This window comes from Protopterus annectens, chromosome 4.part1, assembly GCF_019279795.1.
Source record: "Protopterus annectens isolate FY-2018-M chromosome 4.part1, PAN1.0, whole genome shotgun sequence".
NCBI classification, from domain to species: domain Eukaryota; kingdom Metazoa; phylum Chordata; order Ceratodontiformes; family Protopteridae; genus Protopterus; species Protopterus annectens.
The window spans coordinates 603,636,264-603,660,280 of record NC_056734.1 but is presented as its reverse complement, the minus strand read 5'-3'; the positions used below and the strand labels follow the sequence as shown (position 1 = coordinate 603,660,280).

The following is a 24,017-nucleotide window of genomic DNA, read 5'->3' as shown; positions in this document are numbered from 1 at the left end:
TCTATCTGTGGCATTCCCCATTTCTTGAGATGGTCTTGAAGATGTCCGGGTGCAGCTTCCATTCGTGGGCATCCGAAGTGGTTCTGCTTAATATGTCTGCTAGAGTATTGTCTTTCCCCGGTACAAATATTGCCTGTAACTGAATGTTGTAGCTGAGTGCCAGGGTCCACAGCTCCAAGGTCATTCTGCATAGGGGTATGAATGAGTGCCTCCCTGTTTGTTGATGTACCACATGACTGTGGTGTTGTCTGTCCTTATCATCAACTGGCCCTCTTTGAGAAATGGTTTGAACTTTTGGATTGCCAGTTTTACTGCCAGCATTTCTTTTAGATTGATGTGCAGGTGAAGTTGATCCTGTGTCCACAATCCTTGCACGCATTTGTCCAGCATGTGGGCCCCCATCCTAGGTCTGAAGCGTCTGTTGTGATGGTCTGGCTTGGTTGACATCTGCGAAAGGGTAGGCCTGGGTTTGACTGGCATGCCTGAGCCCACCATAGGAACTCCTGTTTTAAGCATGGAATTAGTGGGATTTCTGTTTCTAGACTGTGTCTGTGTTGGGACCATAAATTCTTTAGGTACCACTGTAGTTTCCTCATATGTAGTCTGGCAAATGGGACCAAGATTATGCATGATGCCATGAAGCCCAAGGCCTGCAGAACTTTTCTTGCTGTTAACTTGCTCAGTTTTGTTAGTGCCAAGAAGTAAAGAGGAAGTTCTTTTTGTTTTTCTGTAGTCAGGAATGCCATTTGTTGTACTGTGTCCAATTCCGCGCCCAAGAATGTCCTTGTTTGGGATGGTATCAGCCTTGACTTTTGTAAATGGACTGTGTATCCCAGTCCTTGTAGCAAGTAAATGACCCTTTGTAAATCTGTTGTCAGCTTGCTTTTGTTGTCCCCTTGTAGCAGGCAGTCGTCCAGGTATGGGTAAATTTGAATTCCCTGTAGTCTGCAATGGGCGATTACTGATGCCAGGCATTTTGTGAATACTCTGGGCAGTAGATAAGCCAAAGGGCAATGCTGAGAATTGATAGTGCTCTGATCCTGCAAGAAATCTGAGGTATCTTCTGCAGATTGGTCGAATGGGGACGTGCAGGTATGCCTCCTTGAGATCTAGAGTTACCAGCCAAGACTCCTTGCCCAGCATGGGAAGAAGTTGCTGTAGGGTCAGCATTTTGAATTTTGGGACAATGATGTATGTATTTAAGGTGGACAGGTCGAGAATTGGTCTCCAACTTTTTCCTTTCTTGGAACTAGGAATAGTCTGGAGTAGAACCCCTTTCCTTGTTCTGCTGTTGGCACTCTTTCCACAGCTCTCATGTTTGCTAACTCCATTATCTGGCGTAGAGCCTCTGTTTTTTGATTTGGAGGTAGATTTGGCATTCCTCTTTTGACTGGTAAAGTGTGGAAGTGAAACCGGTAACCTTGATCTATGGTTTGTAAAATCCACTTGTCTTTTGTTATGTAGTGCCAGTTCTTTGAAAATAAGGTTAACTTTCCGCCTAGAGGAGCTGCTATTTGTTCCCTGGTAGGCGGATTTAGGATTAAGTCACTGTGGTTGTGCTGATGTAGTGGCAGTGGCTGTGTCTGTGCCTCTGTTGTTACCTTGCCACTGTCGTCCTCTGTAGGCATCTCCTGTGGATTGGTTTCTGCCTCTGGAACGTCTATTCCTGCCCCTTTGAAATTTTGTGGAGTCAGGAAAGGACCAATTTTTGGCAGGCCAGTTCCTGCTAAACCTTGGGGGTTGAACCTGCAAGAAATCTTTAACAGTTTGAACAGATTTTGCCTTTTCTTCCATTTTCTTCATAACCTGCTGGGCAGGTGTACCAAACAAACTTGTCTTGTCCATAGGAGCATCTAGCAACTTGGCTTTAACATGATCCGGTAAAGCTTGTTCCTTTAGCCATGCATGCCTTCTTATCACTGTGCCTGTCATGGCTGATCTAAATGAAGCCTCCAGTGCATCATAGCCACATTTTAAGGAATGGTTGCTAACCTGTTGTATGTTATTTACCATCTCTAATACATATTTCTTATCAAGAGATTCATCAGTGGTTAGTTTTTAGTTAACTGATCAAGCATAAACTCTTGGTATTGTATCATGTGAAACTGACAGTTTAAAGCTCTAGCTGAGAGAGTAGCTGAAGTGTAGACCTTTTTACCCCATCTGTCTAGTGACCTTGCTTCCCTTTCAGAAGGAATAGGGTTTTTAGCTGTGGTCGGCTACTGCCTTGGGACCCTGGGATATAGTTTCTGGGTCTGCAAGTGGGGCCTTGTAAAGGTGGTGATGAGTATCTGGCACCCTGTAAAATCTGTCTGGTTTGGCAGGGGCTGGGGTAAAGAATCTGGAGCGGAGCAAACATCATTGAAAGCATCATCCACCACAGAGAGAACAGGAGGTATAGCTAAGGGCCTGTGCTGTGGGAGGTGCAGAAAGGTCCTAAGTCTTTTTCTGGAGTCTGAAAAATCCTGTTGCTGCCATTGGAACTGTTCTCGCATGGCATGCAAGGTTTCCCCAAAAGAGAATTCTTCTGGTGGGGAAGCAGCTGGAATGGATTCTTCAGCATCAGAATCTTCAAAATTGGAGAAGGGAGCCTCAGGCTGGTCAGTTATGTCTGATTCATCAGCAGAATCATCAGAAGATACTGGCTCAGGGGGCTCTGCCCTAGGTCTCTTCTCTGGGGGCTGAGAGGCCCTGTCTGGGTGAGATTGAGATCCTCTAATTAAAGAAATTAAATCTTCTGCCAAAGAAAGCATTTGAGAACTAGAAGAGGGCCTGGATGTGGGGGTTTAACAGGCACTGATTTAGTAGTCTTGGCTGCTTTAGCCCTGGCGAAGGCCTTAATGGACATGGCAGCTGGAGGCCTAGCAGCACCACGTGCTGGGGTAGAGACATCCAAGGGGATGGTGTCTGATAAGTCAACCACCGTAGTGGGTAAAATTTCTGAGGTCGATTCAAGAGTTGTAGCAGGGGCCTCAGTTGTAAGAATAGGTTCAGCTGTACTTTGAGCAGTTTTCTCGGTTTCGGCCGAAACCGAGACACTCGCGGTTTGCTTTACCGTGGTTTCGGCCGAAACCGCGGACCGCGAGTGTCGGTCTTTATCTTTGCGTTTTTTGGGGGTAGTCGGAGGATCCAACGGCATAATGTACGCAAAATCAGAACCGAAAAACTGTTCTGCAAACTCCGACCGACGCCTAAGCGTTCGTCGGTTGAAAGAGGCACAGGCCGAACAGGCTGCTACGTCGTCGGCTGGGCCTAAACAAGGCAGACAGTAAGAGTGGAAATCTTTATGAGGTATTTGTTTCCCACAGGTTAAACAATTGTTAACTTTTTCTGACATCGGCTGAGGCAAGAAAGAGTCCCCAACGGGGTACTTAGCTTTAGAAGTCTTCGAAGTAGTATTCGGTAGAAGTAATCTCTGGATCCGACCGACCGGCACTTGCGAACAGCTTCTGCTTCGGGTGCCACGCGGCAAGAAAGACTTAGGAAAATGGCGTCGGCTGATGCTTTTATACCCGAAGACCAACAGAGATGACGTCTGGTGGAGTGCGACATCAGCCGAAGCCGGACCCGGACTTTGGAATCCGGCCGACTGCAGGGCTGCCTGACGACAGGACAACCCACTTGTTATGACTGCAGATGCATCCATGAAGGACATCAGAGGTACACGGGGAAGTAAACATTTGACAATATTAACAGAACATTGATGATCCACTGGGATTTCAAGAGCAGGGCAATGGAAGTATTTTCTTTCCCTCATACAATTATAAGACTGATTAGAAGAATATATGAGGGATCGGAGGCAAGCATTAAAGTGGGTGGGGTCCTCGCCGATAATTTCTGCTTGAGTAGAGGAACCAGGCAGGGTTGTCCACTTTCCCCTTTGTTGTTTGCATTATATTTAGAACCACTGGCAAAGAAAATAAGGGACTCAGAAATTCAAGGATATAATTAGTATGGTAGTCAGGAAAAGCTGACTATATTTGCAGATGATTTTATTTTATACTTGACAAAACCAGAAAGGGACATTGTAGTGTTGTGGTACATTTTAAGACAGTTTCAAATCTTCTCGGGATACAAAATTAATGACGCTAAAACAAAGGCAATAGCAGTAAATTATGTACCCACACACAAATTGATCCAACAATATCCATATATATGGTGGCATAATAAAATGAAGTATTTAGGAGTATGTATTAGAAATTACTCTGTGGTGACAGCTAAGGATATGTAGGAAGAGACTAAACAGAAGATAATACAAAAATTATGAAACTGGAAGTTTTATTATATGGATATGGATACTAAGATACATGCCATGAAAATATTTTTAGCCCCTTTAGTCTTACACACAGGTCAGGCATACTTTTATTAACCAGAGGAGAAGTTGTGGATTGCAATTAAGAAACAGCTGAAAGATTTTATCTGGGAAGGGAAGACAGCAAGGGTCAATTTGGATAAGCTGATTCTACCAAGAGAACAAGGCGGACTAGGATTACTTAATTTGAGGGGATATTTTAGAGCAACACAGTTAAAGCTCTTATACATAGCACAAGCAGAAAACTACAACTCAAACTGGAAAGGAATTATGCTGATACAGGGAGGAAACTCAAGATATAAGGAGAGACTGGAATTTTGGATGCAAACTCTTAAGGAGAACAACCAAAATCATACAGAGTATTACATTCATAAAATAGCAGGGAGTATTCCAAGAACCAAACCAGCACGAGAATGGAGAAAAGAGATTCTGCCGATAGGGATGACTGTGGTTAGGGATACAGATAATAGGCAAGAGGGGGCTGGAATTTATTGGAGAAAACTGGCAAAGAAACCATGGTACTGGGAGCAAATAACTAGAAAATGAAAGGTAATAGAATGGGAAGAGGCCAAGAATTTATTTCGACTAGTCTAGAGATTGCCTTCCCTATCAAGAATTGATATCAGAGTATAAGCAAAGAGAAAGAAATAGGGGGCTCCTAAATGAAAGTCCAGTACTGGTAGAGTTTTAATAGAATCTAGAACAGAAGCTGCTGTTAAAAAGGGAATAATTAGTTGTTGTGTCTTTCGGCTTTTCCCGGTTAGGGGTCGCCACAGCGGAACTCCGGTCCGCTAATGATTGGCAGTAGAGTTTTACGTGCCGAGTTGCCAACTCTGACACACAACCTTCATCGAAGGTATGCCCATTCACGCATGTCTCCACACAGAAGACGCTCTAGCTGAGAATCGAACAGGACAACGTCTTACTGTGAGGTGACAATGCCACCGCAGCACCACCACCGCAGTAAAAAGGGAATAATTAGTAAGGCATATAAAAAAGGGAATAAGCAGTAAAAAGTGAATAATTAGTAAGGCATATAAAATATTGCATGATAATTATAAGAATCAGTCAGAAGAGCTTAGAAGGGCTTGGAAAGAGAGATTGGCTAAGCAATTCACAGAGATACAATGGGGGATATATGTATATCTCCCAAATATGCAACAAAGTCTAGAAGATTTAGGATCTTAATTGAGTGTATTATAAAAAGTGATTGTTTCATTTGGTGTGTCAGAGAGAGAATACAGATTTCTACTTTTATTTGTGGTCACTGGTTTGTGGTTTTTATTTTATTCATCTGTTTTGTTGTTTTAAGATTTAGGATCTTTGCCTGGAAGTGTTTACATATGTATTTTTATACCCCAAGTAGACTCCAAAGAAATTTTCCTCAGGTGTATAGCAAATGTTGGAGGTGTGATGGGCAAGAAAGAGGTAGCTGAGAACATATTTTTTGGGAGTGTATGAGCTGGCAGACTTTAGGGATTCCCTGCAGACCACTCTGTCGAAGATGCTGGATGAGCAGATTGGACTGACTGGGGAGATAATTTTACGTTACACTACAGAATCAGAATTGCCTAGACATAGTAAAGCCTTGCTGAGTCTAATTATGGTAGCTGTCAAAAAAGTAATTACTAGAAAATGAAAATCAAAGTCTAGACCAACTTTACTAGAAGTAGTGAATACAGTAACAGAGATAAAACAACTGGAATTGGGATCTTTAGAAAAGGGAAGGAGTAAACTACATAGCAAAAACGGGAATTGTGGGAACAATATATACAGAACAGGACAGTTGTTTCAGTGGTGTCTGTGATGTAAACTGTTTCCAACTAAAGTGGTATCATTTTGTATGTTTTTCATTTATATAAATTTAAGATTGCCTTTGTCATATGTAAAAATTTAATAAAGCTATTTGGAAAAAAAAGAACAGCTGTACACTATACAAATATGAGACTTCTGTTTTTCTCAGAAAAAGGCTCTCACTCTTTCTATTTTAATATCCATGTAAATGTTTCTTCAAAGATCACTCACTGTTTACTATCTTACTCAGAGACCACAAGCAACAAAAGAGTGTATTATTAAATGATGCATAGTTCTTACCAACAAAGGTCACATTTCTTGCTGATGATACAGTTGAGTGTCCTGGTATGAATCAACATCTGTAGACATTCACTTAGCACTGGATCCAGATATGCTTCCCCCTTTCCTCAGGTGTTCAGTTTATACTACTCAGGTTAGTGTGGTTTACTCAGTAAACAAAATCTAAATACATTTTTGAAATCCTTATCTATGATTTGGCATGTCTTTTTGCTATAGCTGAGCTGGTCAACTCCTTAATAGGTGCCCAGGTAGCTATAGTTATAGACCCATTTCTCTCCAAAATCAAATTTCTACCTACAGTTCTTGTGCAAAGGTTAGAAAAGTGCATTCCTAAGGCTGGGTGAATTTTGCAGCAAGGTTTTCTAACATTTAGGCAAGAAAGCTCCAATCTTCTCTGGCTGTATTATAACACTCAACAAAATTGTCAAACACAGTCTGGTCCAGATGTGGCTTTTATTCATGGACCTCAGCAAAAATGTTCATTCTCTTTGATGAGAATTTATATGGGCTGAGTTGACCAAGTATGATGTTGAATTGGACTTTGTCAACAGTTATACATGCTTTTGCAATGTACGGTTATTAGGGTGGGGCTACAATCCATTCACCCTCTAATGTGGCATCAGGCACTGATGCCCTCTTCCTCACAACTACTTATTTTTGCTATAAAACATTTAGGTCTTTTCATTAAACAAACTTCCAGGAAGGGATATTCCATTGGACAATGTCAGTATGGTCTCTGATTACAGTACGGTCACTGACTAATGTTTTGTAGATGAGAGTACCTTATGACTGCCTTACCCAGCAAAACAAACATGCAATACATGTAACCCATCTAATACCAGTATAAACATTTTTGGGTTATTAACTAGAAAAAAAAAAGTGTTCTTTTCCATGAATTCCCATTGTGTGAATTGACAACACAATCCTGGTATACAGCAAGTACTTGGGGAATTCAAATTAGATTCTCCTTTTGTTCCCTAACAGCTGACGTGACATTACCTATCTTTGGGAAATACAACAGGAAGACTAATGAATGGGACACTTTAAAATTGCCTTTCCTTCTTAAAAATGTCAACAGTTTGTATGTTTCTTTTGCCCAGATTACTTTTTCTAGTCACATTTCTTCCTTGTTTAGAAAGAAAAAAATATAATGGCTAAACTCCAAGCACTGACTGCAAATGTTGTCTGGGAAAAATCCTATAATATATAGAAGAAAATGAAATCTTCAACCAAGGTTGGTGGCTTGCACTTACCTGATCTTTGCAGATATGTCATGGCTAGAAATGAGGTCCAATTTATCCAGGCCAGGGCCATCTCTTACCTTATATGCATTCCATATAAGGAAATGATATTCACTGACATTCATGTCTCTGTACTGAATGTATAAAAGTTTGGGACCCGAAGAACATGAACTCAGTAGGCAGTTAGAGTCTCTGGTCTTGTTAACCAGGTCTTCTCCTGGTGGAGTAGGATTTTGTACTCCAATATCTACAAGTTGGATGATAAGCTGGTTTTCTGGACCCACTTGATTAGGAAGGGCATCTATTGGGCTGATTTTAGCTCTTCACCTAACTTTGTCCTAGTTTCCATTAATGATTGCAGGGTCCATCATGCAAATTGGGGACATTAAACAGAGGCAATATTTCCAACAACTTAGGAGTATCACAGGCTCCGATCTGGCTAGAATAACTCCAAAAAAGTTTAATGTGAAGCGCTTTTCGTCTTCCACCTTTGGAAGACTTCATCAGACAAAAGAAAAAAACTTCATACACAGTTTTAAAATGAAAAAGGCGCCAAAGCACAGTAATTGGATTCAGCCACCATTCAATTAACTAATTAAATACTAAGTTAAATAATTAAAAGTGTTCTGCATCAAAAACCTTTTTATTGTGTTAAAAAAAGCTCATGTCAGCTAGAATAAAATCATCCCTTTAAAACTTCTGTTTAAAACTTTCATTTAAACCAGTTGTCAGGAAACCATGCTGCTCTGGACTTCTTTATTACAAAACACTGGATACCACTGCTCCAGCATTTCTGTTCTTCCGAACTCACTAAGCAACCACTGCTCTGTTCTCTCCTACTGATCTTTTAAAAAAATGAAGTGCCTCCAAGAAATTGTAATAGATCAAACATTCCCAAGCCACAAGCTTCCCATGCTAGTCCAAGTTTTGCAAAACATTGACTGGTCCCCTGTTATCTCAACCAACCCAGCAAAGGCACTAACTTACTTTACCAATTCCCTTACTTCCATATATGACTTGCTCTTACACTGTTGGCAGAGGAGATTGAGGAGTCAAAGATATCTGGCTCATTTGTGATATTAAAACCCTCATAATACAGAATGGTAAGGCATGGTCAGCCTGGAAACAAAATCCAAACAATTCTAACCTCCACCAAACCTAACAAACATTAAAAAAGCAAACTAGAACAGGAAGAAATAAGCAAACTACTGCTATCCATAATCCAAAAACAATTTTGAAAGTAAATAAATAAATACATTAAAAGGAAAAAATCACAAAACCAAAATCCTCTCTCAGAACTTTAAAATATAACAAGCCTCTCATGTCAGAAGAGCACAAAAGCTTTATCACTGCCAGTATACAAGAAATCATTAATTGCTTTCAACCCTCTACCCCATCAAAATACAACTCTCCAAACTCCTCTCGACAAACACTATACCCATTAACTGAACATGCAGCAACATCCCATTTTAGAGAGAACTCAATAAAGGAAACCATAACACTTGTGAAAGATCTTACAAAGTCCTCCTCCAAAGTCACCCAGTTACATCACACCTTCTTATAACTGCCAAACACTTAGCCTCCATATATGATCTCTTCCTTACAGGTGGAATACAGCCTCTAGCCTCAAGACACTCCACTGTAGATAGGGATGACAGAGAATAGACAAGAGGTGTCTAGAACTTAATGGAAGAAGCTGGCAAAGGAACCAAAGTACTGGGTACAAGTAATTAGAGAGGGAAAGATAACAGAATGGGAAGAGGCCAAGAAGATATTTGGACTGCAGGCTAGTAACTGCCTTCCCTATCAGAGATTGATATCAGAGTACAGGCCAACAGAAAGGGATAAGGGAATCCTAACTGAAAGACCTGAACTGGTTGAGTTTTTAGTTGAAGCTGGAACAGAAGCCACTGTTAAAAAAGGGATAGTTACTAGGGTTTATAACATATTGCATAATAACTATATGAATCAATCAGATGAAAGATTGGGAAGAGAGATTAGATACGTAATTCACAAACAACCAATGGGCGGACTATATGCAATAAAGTCTAGAAGATTTGGAAAATTTTGCTTTCGTAGTGTTTCCATAGGTACTTTTATACCCTAAGCAGATTCCAAACAATTTTTCCTCAAGTAGATGGCAGATGTTGGGCATGTAATGCAGAAGAAAGAGGTACCTGGGAGTATATGTTCTCAGAGTATAATGTCTTGGCAGACTAAAGCTTCCTTCAGAGTACTCTGTCAGGAATACTAGTCAAACAAATGAGTGTAACTAAGGAATTTTTTATTTTTATTTTTTTTTTTTAGGTGAGATACAGGATCTGAACTGCCTAGACATACTAAGGCCTTACTAAGTTTAATTCTGGTAGTTGTGGCTGCCAGAACAACAATTATTTGAAAATGGAAATCACTGTCTAAACCAACCATACTTGAAGTACTGAATATTGTAACAGATAAAAAAAAGGAAATGGGGATCTTTAGAAAAGACTAGGGGCAAATTAACACAGAAAAAAGGAAATTGTTGTAAAAATACATGCAGAAAAACATTTTTGAGGAGGAATGAGATTTAAGATAAGGCAGGAAATGAACACTTTACATAATTCTGGATTCAGTATATTGTACAGACGAATATCTGTGATGTATGATATTTAGAAATGTGAACTTGTTAATATGGTTTGTTTACTTTTACATAAATGAAATTTTGCCTGTGTTACAAGTGATACTTCAATAAATGTGTGTGTTGAAAAAAAAAAAACTTTCCATCGTAATTACCCTGCTTACATACCTTCTCCCAAAAGTACTACCAAGGACTCTTAACCTATCTCCCCTCCCTGCCTACTTGCAAAAATATTTAAAAAAAATCCTGTGCAAACAAATAATGAAACATATTAAAAAGCTATGACTTGCTATGAGACAAACAACATAGTTTCAGAAATGGTTTCATTACTACCGCCGGCTTACTGCAACTGACTCCATTTTTGTAATATTAATGGTAGTCTGGTCACTGATATGATATCTGTAGAAATAACAAGGGCATTCAAAACTGTTAACCACAATATTCTTCTTATGAAATTGAAACCTAATTTTGGCCAAAACACTACCAAATTGTTTCAAGCTACCTGCATAACAGAACATTCCAAGTCCACACTAGCAATCTTATCATTGTTTGGCACCCTAAATACTGGAGGTGCCATAAGTTTCAGTTCTGGTTCCTATTCCTTTTTTCATTGTTTATTTATTAATTAACTTATACGGGCGGCCACGGTGGTGCAGCGGTTAGCGTTGCCGCCTCACAGCAAGAGGTTCTCTGTTTCGATTCTCGGCTGGGGTGCCTTCTGTGCGGAGTCTGCATGTCCTCCCTGTGGTCGCGTGGGTTTCCTCCGGGTGCTCCGGTTTCCTCCCGCATCCCAAAGACATGCAATAGGTGGATTGGACACTCTAAATTGGCCCTAGGTGTAAGTGTGTGCGTGTGTGTGCCTTCTGAGGAAGGTTGGGCGCCGGGCTGGCAACTCGACACCGTAAAAAAAAAAAACTCCACTGCCAATCATGAGCAGACAGATGATCCGCTGTGGTGATCCCTAACCAGGAAAAGCTAAAAGGAGAAGAAGAAGATTTATTAATGAACTTATAGCCCCATCCCTTGATGTCATACTGTAGACAGATGAGATCCTTACTATTACAAGCCAGTAAATGCCCCTCTGATCTCCACAACAAACATAAATAGTCATTCTCTAAGTTATGCAACTGGTCTGATTGTAATTACCTTCTAATTAATCACAAAAAAAAATACCTTACACCATTTACAAACTCTCAAAGCCTTCCTCATCTACTTCTTATTGACATCTCTGATAACACGAACATTGCTCCCCTTGTTTCTGAATACAAATACCTAAGACTTAACCTTGCTCTTTCTCCAACTTTTTAAAATCATACAGATAAAATAACTAACCTAGTACTATCTCTACTTAAACTATGGCATACAAAATGTTATTTACCCTCCCCTTCAGACCGCTTGTCTCAAGCTAAAAATATTCTTCTCCTTACAGTGGAATACAGTCTTACAGTCTTCTTCTCTTGGCTTTTATGATGCCCCTGATAAGCCATCTGATTGTTTAATGTTTTATCAATTGCACTGTAAAGAGTATTTTTTACTTTTATAATGACCCCATAACTGTTCTTTGGTGTTTGCCTTTTTAAATATTTGTATTTTCTATGATGATGTTTGAGATTAGTTATTTATTTATTTTAGTTTATTTATTTATTTAAATTTGTTGACCGGGAGTGTAATTACAATCAGACCAGTCGCATAACTTAGAGAGTGACTATTTATGTTTGTTGTGGAGATCAGAGGGGCATTTACTGGCTTGTAATAGTAAGGATCTCATCTGTCTACAGTATGACATCAAGGGATGGGGCTATAAGTTCATTAATAAATCTTCTTCTTCTCCTTTCGGCTTTTCCTGGTTAGGGGTCGCCACAGAAGATCATCTGTCCGCTCATGATTGGCAGTGGAGTTTTTTTTTTTTTACGGTGTCAAGTTAATTGGTTAGTTCAAAATAATGTGCATAAAACCATGAAGTTCGGAGTTGTTTTACTTCTGATGAAGTTCTGTAATAAAATGGATGAAAGTGATAAACAATTTATATTAGAGTCTATTGTAGTTTTGTGTTCTGCTGTCCTTATCAACAATTGGTTTAAAACACACAGTATAGAAATATTGCATACATGCAGGTAAATGCAAAATAAATATTTGTGCAAGTGCAAATAAGTATCTATATGCAATTCAAAGGTATGAGAAGGCATAATTATAAATGTAAACAGAAATGCATCTGTACACAGATATGGCATGCTTATGTGCTGACGTGCTTTTAAGGACAAATGTAAAGTAAAGAATTACGCATACATACGTGTATATATCTCTGGGAAAGACATATGCAAATCTGTATAAGCAGACTTTCAAATATATTCATGTATGTACATGTGTGTGTGTGTATATATATATATATATATATATATATATATATATATACACACATATACATACACACACACCCACACACACACACACACACAACATATACATACATGGAAATATTTGTAAGTCTGCTTATACAGATTTGCATATATCTTTTCCAGAGATATATAGACATACTTATGCATATTTTTTACACACACACACACACACACACATATATATATATATATATATATATATATATATATATATATGTGTGTGTGTGTGTGTGTGTATAAATCTATATCTACATCTATACACAAGTAGAAGAGAATATATTTGCACTGCGGCCCCTGCCATGTGACTTCATATACTGTAGGTATTAGCTTAGTAATCACTACAGTCAATGTTTAGAAACAAAAGAGTTGGTTTGTGTAGAGCACAACATTTTTATTAATATAATAATTGTATAAGACAGTTATTTCTTCCAAAATATGTACTGCACATACAAGACTGATGAACATAGTTAACCACCATACCCTACTCAGAGTAAAGGTGGGTGGCAGCTACAGTAGCAAGTGAATAACCAGCACAAAAGATACTAAGAAATGAGCCATTTGATTAGTTCTGTATACATTTCTACTTAATCTTTTTAGGTAGATTCATAGGTTCATAGGTAGTTACTAGGCCAAAGCGCCTACGTAAGCCTAGCCAACAAGGTTCCCTGGCTTACGCCACCCAAGAAAGTTATTTTCCTGTGCCACTGTCGAGTAGAGACACAGAAGTGATCCCCGCTGTCTATTTCCTATTTATGATGAGAGGATCATTTACTGTGGTTTTCTCTCTCATCAGTTTATAACATTGCCGTGATGGCCTACTTTTCATTGTCAGCACCTATTTGCATTTTAATTACTTTGTTTCCTCTGACTTTTGTCAGTGGCCATCTCTGTTACAGCATTTTAAGGAATGTTTGAATGACCGACTTGAAAATGTAGGAGAGTTCATTTTTCTTTTCAAAGTAACAACTGTAGTTCAGTGTTCAAGTGTGAGAAATCTGACCCTTATGATTAACACATTGTTACTTGGGATGAGATGGTTTGTTCCATTTTTGTAGCTAGAATTGGTGTCTTTGCTGTTAATCTCCTTTCCTCCACAAAACAATGTACACAATGAAAAAATGCCATAACAAAACACCAGAAGAAACATGCAATTTTACAAAAATTACAGTATAGAAAAAATGCAAAATCAAACAGTGGCAGAAACTAAGAAGAGTTAGATAAACATATTTTTCTTTCTTCGTGGCACTGAGTTTTATTAAAGGGAAAAACATTTGCATCTGAAAACCGAACTTGAAAGCCCTGTCTCTCAGACTCCAGGTTATACAATTTATCTGAGGTGTGATGCTGGCAATCTGTAGCTGATAAGGCACATTTAAAAGTCATTATAAAAATCATTATTTAAGAGGCATTGTTTTCTTAATGGCTCGTAGTTGGGATAAGTGACCTAACTTAATTACTCTGCCATACTTAGTAGCCTTTGTGATATCAGATGAGACAAATGCAGGAACAAAAGTCAAACATAACTATTAAATGATGCTTTTTCCATATGTGAGGTGTTTAGTGTTGGATTACTAGGAAAGAAAATCACTTTTCTTGGAAAGAAAACTTTACTTTTGGTGGATTTCTCCTTTAAAATTACAAGTAGAATATACAAAGCACACTGGAAAGCAGAAACTACAATAGAATTGTATAGACAGTTTGCAAAAATATCCATCCTCCAAGGAGACAAGCTGTACAGAGACATAAAAATGTAACAATTGAAAAAACTCATGCAGTCCTTCAATTTCAACATGCAAGGAAGAAGAAATACTAGCATAGAACGTTTAGGAACAATGAATGCATGAAAGTCTGTCTTTTGCTGCTTTTCTGCTTAAATTAAAGTATATAGCAAGACTCAATATAAATATGTACAGAAATAAGCACAAATATTAAGCAACTGCAAGAATAACTTCTGTGCCTTGCTGATTAGTAAACATAATCATGTAAGAAAGAATTAAACACATATGTGACAGCTAAGCAATTATCATTTATGTGCTCTCTAACAGGAGATTCCTTACAATATGGGCCAGGAGAATAGGAGATTAAAGAGGCCAACTGAGGGTGCTCATGAGTATGCAAACAAACAAATATATATATATATATATATTTCCATTAAAAAAGTGTTAAGTAATAAATTAAGCTTTTTCTCATTTAGTACAAATTATAATTATACAAACAGAAGTAATTCACACACAAAGAAGATAAAAAAGTAAAGCATTTTCAGCAACATTGCAGCATAATCTATATCACACAGAAATTCCAAATGTATTACCATTTCTTATGTTACACCAGCATATGTCAGTAGCATCAGTAAATTGCAAATGTAAAAATCACCACCACTTTATAGCAATATTCCAATTGTTCCCGTTTCCAGAACCATTTGTCAGAATCTTGTTTTATTTGTATGAAGCTTCAATAAAATAAATAAATCACTATTAATAAAGATTGCACAGCTATACTACATTGAGTCAATTTATTGTCTCCATTTCTTGTTTGCCTCTCTACCCTCCCTCTCTGATTTTCTTATTTAATTATGCATTCCTTTGTCCTTCTTTATTATCTTTCCCTTCAATTTCTGTTCTTTTTTCTATGGGTCCAGAATCCTCAGGAGCAGCCCAACAGTGTTCCTCCCAGGTCAGGGAGCATTTAGCCACTTGTCTGTCCAGAGGTGTCCTCACAGGGCTGGGGGTTTGGCATAGGTCATGTAAGCACCCTGGCAAGTCTCACAGACTTTGGGGTTCAAGACTTGGTTGAGGATGTGGTAGAGCTAGTGGTGGAGAGATACCTTTAGCCAGTCCAGGGAGATCTTTGGCAGGATCAAGACTCGTTGCCCTGGGCAGTGCTGATCACTGCACCACCATATGCACCCACCCTCTCAATATTGGGGTCCTCTACCATCAGGCAGTAGAAACATTTGAGGTCCCTTGGACTGGGGGGTTCCTTCTGAGTTCAGCTACTCTTCACCCCTCCCTCCTTTGGTAATCCTCTCTCCTACACTCTCTAACATACTCCTTACCAAAACCACCCACTTACATAAAAAAAAAATGAAAAACAAGGGGGTCTACCCACACCATAAACATAGTATCCTTCTCCCACCTCCTCCAGCGAAACCCTCTTGATGTGTTTCTTCTGTGTTTCCTTCTTTGATATGTCATCTCTTTTTTAATATTTCCTATCCTCCCTTTTCCACTCTTTAAAAAAATCAACAGGTGTGTACATAGATACGTGCATATAAAACATAAAATCCCTTTATAATTTTTACAAGTTAATAATAAAAGCTGTGCTGCAAGCTGCTTGCTTTAAATACTTCAAACGTGCTTGTACATAGTCGCGTTCATTGATATCTGAAAACTTCTGTATTTAAATAAGGACCTACATTTTAATATAGTGCTTTGAATATAATTAAGGATTAACTTCAGCTAGATTATGCATTTGATGCAAGTGGGAATTTTATATATTTAAAACACCTTCGCATTTACCTTTTCAATGCAAATAATCTAAGATCACCAAATTAGCATATAGGCATAGTGATGCCTTTCCCGAGTAACCACTACGCAAGTGCAAACCTTGGAACTATAAATACTACCCTATGTATGTTACAGTGAAAATACTCTCACTTTTTTCTTGAGTCCTGAAAATTTTTTTATTCAGGAATTAAAATGTCTTAGACTGAAAAGATAACTTTGTGTCATAGTTCATTTTAAGTAGACCTAGAAACTCAGTTTTATTGTCATTCTCAAATACCTTCAACTTGGCATCCTTGGATTCATAAACATGACCCAACACTTATCCTCTTGATGATCAACATAGCTCTAAATGGAGGAGTCGATTGTTGCACTTTGATCTCATTTCACTGCATATATGTGCAAACATATATGACTTAAGAGACCTTCTTTTAATGTTAACCATCTCACAGTCCTGTCGGAAACTATCATTAAGTCTTCGGTAATAGCTTTTGCAAACAGCATTCCTTGATGTAGAAAGCAATGCTCAATTATGATTTTCTCATTTTGCTGTTTTACCAAGAAAACAAAATTCTTGGCAGCCATCGTCACTGAAGGAACACCATCTATGCATATTCAGTACAGTCTGTCTCAAGATAAATTCATTTTACCCTTGTAGTCAATTAAAATCTTTAAAATATCATCACCTTGTAGTAAGAAGGGTTTCTTTTCACCACCGCTATTATGCAGCGATTTTACCTTCATGAAAAAAATGTATGAAAATAAGTGTTGAGAAAGTTTGCTAACATCAATAGATTTTTTCCGCTTTAACTGCAAACATGGTATTCTTTTTCTTTACCACACATCTCCTTAAATTTTGTATCTTAATTCCCGCTTCATATTCAAGGATAAACACAGGATGCACTACACCATTCAATCTTCCCCATCAACTGGGTGTCATAGCATAGCATTTTGTGATCATCTCATCTGTTGGTTAATACGATTCGTAAGCTCTGCTGTTTCAAACTTCTCGGTAAATTTAACACGCTCTTTTTTTTCTGTGTTTCAACATATATTCTGAAACAATTCAGATTTTCCCATTAAGTGGTTGTGTTTAGTGTACAAACGATGAGGTTATTAACTCCATACTAATATCAGACAGTTTTTTTTCCTCAAATGAAACACTCTTGCATAGAACTGCCCTCATCACCACACCAAGTAAAACCCATTTTCAAACACTTTTCGCTGTATAAATATGCTTTACCTTTTGTATATTTGGTAGAGGTATTAATTAATAAGGATAAACACTATACCTTACATATAAGAAGCATAGGCATGTTTTGGTAGCACTATTTTTTCTTAAGTCTGTTGAATCATCCTCCTCAATATCAGTGACTGTGATATTTTTCTTTCTCAGAATAAATTTATCCATAGCTATCACAATACCAAAAAGACTGATTCCAAAATATAAAATAAAATGCAACAAACACTTTTAAACACAGCACAGAATATATAAAACTAATGCAAAACAACATATAACCCGACTTACTAGTGAACAACAAAGTAGCTACACTGGTGCATGTATAATTACTGAAAAGTACAGTGATGTCAGAACCAGATTTAACCATGAACCCAGAGACTGCCCATGCTATGGAACAGACTTCCCATACATGTCAAACAGAGCTTCCCATACATGTCAAACAGAGCACCTCGCTGACCCTCTTCAAGAGAAATCTCGAGTGGATGGGAAACAGAAAATTCACCCCGTGGATAACTCCTGTGGCTCTACTCGACAGAGGCACTGGGAACTAAGGTCGGGTGGCACTATGCAGGATAATCCTATGGCTAGGCTTGTAAAGGCCCCAGGGCCATTAGCCTAGTACACACCTAAGAACAGAAAGACAGCTGTCACTATAGATCAGTTCTATTCATGCTACCACACTGAAAATAAAAATTACTGCAAAATGCTGTCCAACATCTTTGTCCATGTTCCAGCTCTTCACCTTATTTTATTACCTACCAACTTGATTTTTTGTTTTTAATTTCTTTTTTTAGATCATTAAAATTTTGGTACCTCACGTGTCTTGACAATCTGTATGGGAGCTAGTGACCAATACACTACCAGTAATTGTTGTCATAATTTACACTTGGTGGGGGGTGCTTTACATTACTTTTATACACCTTGACAGGAAGGAGCAAACGAGAAAACCATAACTGCTACACCTACAGTATGCTGACATTTCTCCTGCAACTACTTTATACCTTATATTCTCTTCTTACTATCTCTATGCGTCATTTTAAGAAAAGTTGAAAAAATGTATATGAGAAAAGTACGCCTCCAAAATATTAGCACTCTTGAGGTAGCTGCTGCTTCTTGTGTTTGAAAAAAGCAGTATTACTTCTTATAATAAATCAAGTCATACCTCTCAAGTGTACTTCATTACGAGGACAGTACCTCATTTGGGGTCTTAAAAAGTTCATGTTCCTCAAAGTTCCACATTGAAAGAGTCTGTCACACATTCAGTGTTAGGAATTTTTTTTAAGTGAAATCCATGGTAAATAGAAATTAATCATATTAATTCATTAAATATCTTCTTTATAAGTAAAACCAGCATATTTTAACCATCCTATGACCTTCCTAGTTGAAGTTGTTAGTAAGCCATTAGTATGTGTTCCACATTTTGCCCATTTGTTCCGCATTATGAAGGCGAGTGTTCCTCATTTTGGAGATGGAAGGTTGAGAGCTATGAATCAAGCAGAACTCAGAGCTGAACACAGGGTTATCTACCCATAGCAAACTGCATTCAGATACAGTCAGATGGCAACATGCAGTAAAAATTAAAGAGAACAAGAAATTACGGAGGAGGCAACAAGCTAAGAAGTAGGAAAATGACGAGGCTACAATAGTAAAGTAACTCAGTCACAAAAAAACAAAATCTGAAAGGTGATACCCATCATCTGTAACATAATACAAATGGACAGATTCAAACACATTGATACCCCATATATCACACCAATCTATACATTTTTCCAGTAACACTCAGTCCTGATGCCAGAGCAGGTACATATTGGACATAGTAGTAGGTGGTGAGATACTCGTCCTTTATGACAAACAAATGCCTGTAACACAGAGCACAATCATTTCATAAATGCGCAGTTATATTCAATAATGCTCAGTCACTGCATAACTGGACTTGTTCCACAATTCAGCAGTTTTGAGTTGTGCTTGGTGATGCACATTCACACTCTAGAGAGACAGACACAAATGCATGAATGATGGTACTTACTCTTGATGTCCCCAGCCAAGTTCGGGAAGGTAAGGTAGCTTCTTGATACGGATAATGCTGTCATAGAGTGAGGGCTGCAGGCTCTGCGCAACAGCATTTGCCATGATGACAGCGATCATCACTGGAAGGATGTGGGAAATCTGTCCCGTGAGCTCAAAGACAATCACAGCAGTGGAGACTGTGTGAGTCACAGCACCTGACAAAGCGGCTGCACCTGTGAAAACATGAACATGTAAAGTTCATACATGATGACTGCAAACAGCATCCTGACTGATCCTTATAAACACAGACCTGTTTCTTTCTTGTAAATATGGAAAATGCTTCTCTCATTCTTTTTTTTGAAATGCACACTATGATGTGATGCACAATACTACAGAAACGTTTTTAGCTGCACTTTATTTTACAATCGACTACTGGCTGAAACAAGCATAACTGCCACTACACAATAAACAATGATGTATAAATTTACTTAACTTTTACTAGTTTCAGGAATGTTCAGAAGGCAACAAAATGAAACCTTCTTTGACAAATTCTATTATACCTCTCAAATGTCCACATTTTCACAGAATGTCCAAATTTGTGCTTCATATTTGTTGGTCTGCTCCTTGTAAAAATTGTGATTTTCTGGCTAATTAGCAAAGACCAAATTCATTAAATAATGACAGACATTTGAGTTTCAGACTTCATATCCTTCAAAAAATGCATAAAGACACAAAACCTTTAATTCTTAATAACTTTCTAAGTTTACAAGAGCAATATTTAAATTTTGTCCCTATTTTTTTTACCCTTTGCCCCCCACCCCACATTATTTTTGGCTTTGTCCAGATTTTTTTGTCTTAAGAGGTTGAGACCTATGGATTCTATAGACCATTCGAATGATCACAGTTCAACTTTCACACTCGCTTTGCAGCAGGAATTTCATACAGCCTACACTCCACCAACCCTGATTCAGATGCAGTCCCCAGAATGCAGCCCTACTAGGATTCAGAACTGATAAGGCAATAAGAAAGTTTTAGCTGTCTCAAAGTTCACCCATTTCCTTCTTTAAAGTTTACTTTTCCTCTCTGGTGGAAACCTTAGTATGCATTACTGTTCATGTTCTACCCTCTTCAAAGATTTGCCAAGTGTAAATCATTAACCAAAATATAATGCACCCTATAAGCTCATTAGTGAATGTGACTCTGACTGCTGCCTGCAGTACAGGTATCACAAAGTATAACAGATTTCCTATAAGTAAAGCTGACTCACTAACTCGTGACCCAGTTGCATTCACTGCTGCAGTATTCCTTAGTAATGGAATTCCCTGCCGTGAAGCCCTCCATCCGGCCAGTTTACAAAAGTTTACCATTGCTTTAAAGTACGCTGAACGTCACCTGCGCACTCCTTGCATAAGGTAGGGCATAAAGGTGACGTTCAGGCGTACCATCCTCAAAACTTCTTTGCCGCCAGTCCAAACACTGTTTTACCACCAGTCTGTTGCATACATCTGTTTTTTTTTTTTAACCATTTTTCTGTTTATTGGCTTTTCTGTGTTGACTCCTGTTTGCTGGATTCCTCACAGTTGCAGATAAGTACCCTGTTGGGTTTTTGGTTACTTTTTGTTTAAATGTCCTGCTGCTGACCCCTCTGTGGTGTCTGTAGCCTCTGATAAGCCATCTCATTTGCTTCCTTCATCCAAGTTACTGCCTTCTGACAAGGACAGTTAGGAACATTGATAGGCTGGGTAAGAAAGTTTATACTTCGTCTACCCTAGCTTTTAGGGCTATGGATTATCAGACCCATATCTCTAGGTATGTCTTGGCTCTTCTTTCTCAGGCCTGTCAGGTTCTATCTGATCTTCCAGACTCTGAGGGTAAATCTTCTGCTCTTTCCTTGCTTAGGACATCCTCTCAGGTAGTTCATCATTCTATCAAATGTAGTTATGATCTTCAAGGGCTGCTGCTTCTGGTTCAGTTCTGAGGAGATATTCATTGCTTCGGCTTCAACCTTTGTCTGACGATATTAAGGCTAAGTTGCTGGATGCTCCTCTGGATAATACTCTTGTTTGGTGAAGTGGCTGCTGGTTTATTTAAGTCTCTTCAGGACAAGGGGAAGGCTTTACAGGAGCTTAAGCATGTTTTTGTTTCTCCTGTGCCTAAATTTCAATGAAATTACCCTTCTAAGCCAGCCTTTGTTTGTAGGCAGTCTCACCCTCCTTCTAAATGTAAAAATGGTAGTAAATGGATGACTCCTGCTAAGGCCACTCAGACTGCAGGGATTCTTAAGCCTTCCTTTCCTGACAAACCAGGTACTGTTTGACTATCCACCCATTCCCAGCCACATTCCTCTGTCTCTTCACCTTTCTTGTTCCCTTCCTGTTTGGCTACGGATCCCCCAGGATTCTTACGTTTTGTCAATCATTCCATCAAGGGTACTTCATGGTCTGGATTTTCCGTACTCCTTTTATGGGCATTCCTCAGCCTCCTCAGAAACAGCTTCCTTTTTTCCCAGAAGTTCTTCGGGACCTCTTGTCTCAAGGTATTATTCAAAAAGTGCCTGTGTCCCAAAGGGTGAAAGGGTTTTATTCAAGAATGTTTCTAGTGCCCAGAAAAGAAGGTACTTGAAGACCTATTTAGACCTCTCCCATCTGAACACCTTTCTAAAGGTGCCTTCCCCTTTTGGATGTTGTCCCTTCAGTCCTTTTTTCCTCTCTTGCTCCCGCAGGCCTTTCTGGTGTCTCTGAACCTCAAGGATGCTTATATCTCCCTATTCCGATCCATCCTCTTTTCAGGAGATTTTTGCGTTTCTCTGTTGCTTCCTGGATTTTCAGTTCTGTGCTTTGCCCTTTGGCCTTTCTACTGCCCCAAGGGTGTTCACCAAATGCCTTGCTCCTGTGAATGCCTTTTGCAGGCTTCAAGGGATACAAATCTTTCCTTATTTGGACAACCCTCTGATTCAGGCGTCTTCTCCAGAGGTCCTTTTGCAAAATCTTTATTTTACCATTTCTCTTCTTCAGAGCCTGGGGTTCACAATAAATTTCAACAAGTCTTCCCTGACTCCTTCTCAGGATCATGTCTTTCTGAGTTGCGGGTTTCAAACTGTGCCAATGCTGGCAACCCTGCCTCCTCCAAAGGCATTAACTCACATTTCTTTCTTTCAGCCTCTTCTTCCCCTGGCCTCCATTTCAGCCAGGGAGTTTCTGATAGCTCTGGGGTTCATGGCTTCCACCATTCTGATGCTTCCTCTGGCCAGGCTTCCACATGAGGAAGTTCCAGTGGTTTCTGAAGTCAGTGTGGCTTCAGCATGTGCATCCTCTAGACTTTCCTGTTCCTCTTCTCCTGTGTCTCAAGGTTGAACTTCTGTGGTGGATTCAGCAATTGTCTTTGACTCCAGGGCTCCCATTTCAGCTTCCACTTCCCTTTCAGGATCTGTTCACAGATGCCTCAAATGTGGGATGGGTAGCAATGTTTGGCTCCCTGAGGGTTCAAAGAGTGTGGTCGCCTAGTCAGTGGAAGGAGCTCATCAGCATCAAAGGGATGAAGGCTCTTATGCTGGCTCTTCAGGCCTTTCATCCTCTCTTCTCTGCAGGGCCTCTCAAGGTATTCACAGACAATGTGGTGTATCAACAAACAGGGGTGTATGAGATCCTACTGTCTTTGCTGGCTGGCACTTCTGGAATGGGACCTGGCTATCCAATTTTGTGCGACTCTTCATGCAGTTTACATTACTTCAGATCGAAACATTGTGGCAGACAATCTGAGCAGGTCCTTCACTCAATCCCATGAAAGGATGCTTCACAGGGATGTGTTTCTGGACATTGTTCACCAGTGGGGCACTCCTCAAGTAGATATCTTTGCCTCCCCTCTGAACAGACAACTTTCTCTGTTTTGTGCCAAAGTCCCAGGTCCTCTGGTATGGAAGGTGGACGCTCCTACTTATCTAAATGGAACAGGTTTGCTATTTGGTGTCTATCTTGTGACCTGGACCCACTTTCTGTGGATGTTCCTTTGGCTCTCTCTTATTTGTTTGAGCCGCTCAATGCTGGTTTGGCATATTTTTCTATAAAGGCCCAGTTATCAGCTCTTTCTGCTTGTCTGCTTTTAGCACTTTCTTAAAGGCGTCCTGAATATTAGACCTCCCAGGAAGCCTGATGCTCCTCCCTGGGATCTTAAATTTTGTTCTAGAAAAATTGACTCAAGCTCCTGCTGTTTCAGCTTCCTTGCAACATTGTTCTTAGAAGACAGTTCTTTTGTTAGCTCTTACTTCTGCCAGATGGGTGTCTGAGTTGCAAGCCCTTATGGCTTGTCCTCCCTTTTTTGATATTTCATGAGGACAGGGTTCCCTTGCATACTAATCCATCTTTTATGCCCAAGGTGACTAATGAGTTGTCACTTAATCAGTCTATTAATTTGCCTACATTTTTTCCCTCTCCACAATCTGACAGTGAGAGGGTGCTACATACCTTAGATGTGCACAGACAGCTCAGATTTTATTTGGATAAAACAAAAGCTATCAGGAAGTTTGACCAGTTATTTGTTTCCTTTCATACTAAGTCTTTAGGTTTAGCTGTTTCCAAGCAAACTATTTCCACTTGGATTTCAAAGGATAT

At 39.2% G+C, this 24,017-nt stretch overlaps 1 protein-coding gene across 1 annotated transcript in view; it reads right to left on the bottom strand.

Moving 5' to 3' along the window:
- CLCN2 (chloride voltage-gated channel 2) overlaps positions 1-24,017 on the bottom strand; it is a 2,181,634-nt gene that overhangs the window by 809,006 nt on the left and 1,348,611 nt on the right. The window contains 1 exon segment of the mRNA XM_044070805.1: positions 19,430-19,643. Within this exon segment, the coding sequence (XP_043926740.1) occupies positions 19,430-19,643 (214 nt within the window).